The sequence below is a fragment of the Larimichthys crocea genome, unplaced genomic scaffold (assembly GCF_000972845.2).
Source record: "Larimichthys crocea isolate SSNF unplaced genomic scaffold, L_crocea_2.0 scaffold26618, whole genome shotgun sequence".
In the NCBI taxonomy this organism is placed as follows: Eukaryota; Metazoa; Chordata; class Actinopteri; family Sciaenidae; genus Larimichthys; species Larimichthys crocea.
Window position 1 is genome coordinate 1 of NW_020853514.1, and position 2,726 is coordinate 2,726.

At 38.7% G+C, this 2,726-nt stretch overlaps 1 protein-coding gene across 1 annotated transcript; it reads left to right on the forward strand.

The window, feature by feature from the left end:
• Positions 1-400: 400 nt before the first annotated feature.
• Positions 401-2,016, forward strand: LOC104938853 (protocadherin beta-1-like). The gene has a single exon (XM_019263891.2). It carries the CDS (start codon positions 730-732, stop codon positions 2,014-2,016), a length of 1,287 nt encoding a protein of 428 aa, XP_019119436.2. The 5' UTR covers positions 401-729.
• Positions 2,017-2,726: the final 710 nt, after the last annotated feature.

Sequence of the window (2,726 nt, forward strand, 5' to 3'; positions counted from 1 at the left end):
ACGTGCTGATAATGGACCCCAGTTCCACAGGAACGATGCAGCGGATACAGAGTGAGAAGAGCATCCTGGATGAACCAGACTCTCCTCTAGAGGTCAGAAATATTTAATTTTAGTCATGTCAAACCTGTCTTATTAAGTATTCGTCTGTTTGCAACATAATTTCAGCACCTCGGACAGAGGCAGTGACTTGCCTCCATTTTCTCTCGTTTCTTGTCATACATTTGTAATAATCTGGTTTCAGTTTTGTGGGTGTTCTGATTAAGTTCATTTCTTCTACTCCTCCTTTTCATCCTCATCCTCATTTTTTCCCATTTGATTATGCATACTAATTATGTGATATTTGAATAAACTGCGCCCTGTTTTTTTTATTATATAGATTTTCAGTAATGCATATAATAGATATCGCTGAACAATTTCAACTGACATTAGGTTTACTTTTCTTGCAATATCCCTCTGTGAACTCAATGGGCCGCTGTTGGTCAACGTGTTGCAGATGTAGACAGGATTTAACGCAGATCCACCCACGTCACGTCGTTATTTCAGAGAAAGAAAAGGGGAGAAAGCAGTGTTCACGGACAGATTACCTCTTAGATGGACATATTGAGTTGACGGACTATCTTCAGACTTCGTGGATTGTATATTCCTTCATCTATTTTTTTGGGATGTTATTTTTATTCTGAAGTCGATTTCAACATATTTTGTGGCGCAAAGTAAACTGTGAATAGAACAATGAGACGGCAAGTACTGGTCCTCATCTCGCTTTTGTCTCTCGGTTCCGTTCTCGGTCAAGTCAGTTACTCTATTCCGGAGGAAATGGCAAAAGGCTCTGTTGTAGGTAACATAGCACGGGATTTAGGTTTAGATGTGAAAAGGCTAAAGTCGGGTAAAGCCCGTATATTTACGGGCGACAGTGCAGAATACATTGAGCTGAGTAGAGACAGAGGGGTCCTCCTCGTGAAAGAGAGAATCGACAGAGAGTCGCTCTGCAGACAAACGACGCCTTGTGCTTTGCATTTGCAGATTATTCTTGAAAACCCAATGGAGCTTTTTCGAATCACGGTTGAGATTACCGACATCAACGACAACAGTCCCAGTTTTAAAAATGACGAGAAACGTTTTGAAATTAGCGAGTCTGCGATCATAGGATCTAAATTTGTGTTAGAAAGAGCGGTTGATGCAGACATCAGTGTAAATGGCCTGAAAAACTACAGCTTGAAACCTACAGATAATTTTGGATTGAAAATACAAAGTCATGCAGATGGAAATAAAAAGGTCGAAATGGTCCTGAACAAACCGTTAGATCGAGAGAAAGAGGAGCAAATATCATTGTTGTTAACAGCTGTAGATGGAGGTGAACCTCAGATGTCTGGTACAGTAAAGATTTACGTGACCGTGCTTGATGTAAACGACAATGCTCCTGTTTTTATACAGTCGGTTTACAAGGCAGCCATTGCGGAAAATTCTCAAAAAGGGACCACACTGACAACAGTGAGTGCTACTGATGCAGATAAAGGATCAAACGGGGACGTTTCTTACTCAGTGTCCTCCACTATGGACAGTGTATCTGACATATTTACAATCAATGAAAACGGTGAAGTTATATTGGTTGGGGAAGTTGACTTTGAAAAAGCCAAGTATTATCAAATTGATATTGAGGCTAAAGACAGTGGTGGTCTTTCTGATTCTAGTAAGATTATAGTTGATGTTATTGATATCAATGATAACAAGCCTGCAATCAGTGTACTTTCCAAATCTGATTCAATCCCAGAAAACTCTCCCCAAAATACAGTTATTGTTATGTTCAGTGTCCTTGACCCAGATTCAAGTAACAATGGTCAAGTGAACTGCAGGATAAATGGCAACATACCATTTACTATCACAACATCATCAAATGATTTCTATAGTTTAGTGACAGACAGTGATTTGGATAGAGAGAGAGCTTCTGAATATAATATCACATTGCTCTGCTCTGATGAGGGAGTGCCATTATTAATTATCATTATCGATATTGTCTAATTCATCATATCCGATATTATACAAAGAGTAATAACAAAACAATGCTGTGTATTTTGTAATGCCCTTTCTGATAGGCAGGTACACGTTGTTTAACGGTATTGATGAATGTACTGCCACGTATTCCCGCCATGTCTGCAAATAATTCACAATTGCATTTTATACACACTTCAGTAGGAACGAGGATCCCCTTTGAGATTTCACATATTACGCTATAAATAAATGTTCTTCAAATTTTATTGTGCAAACCCTCTTCAGAAAAAAAGTGCTCTCCGAATTAAAACACCCCGCTCCTTTAAATTATTTTTGTCCAATCATTTTGCGTTTACCAATCAACGTTCAAACTGTAAATCTAGCGTTTATAGTAAAGGTGGCTGTATTAAAGATATGTCTTCGGGTGGTAGGAGTGAGAAGGGGAATTTGGCTGAACCCGGAAACCATTTCATCGTGTAATGTGCCCCATACATAACTTGATTCCATTATTCACGCTTACTTTTACAGCCCAAAAGTCTTAGTGCATGCAACTTAACCTACACTTTTTAGATTACACTTCACACAAAGTATAATACAACACTTTGTGTATTCCTTGAGACTATGACAAGAGGAGAGAACAAAAAAAGCTGTATGAAGAAGTAACCCTGTTGCCATGAAAACTGTCACCAAACAACACTTATGCCTATTAATTTTTTTTTCCCCCCCCTTTTATGGTAGCC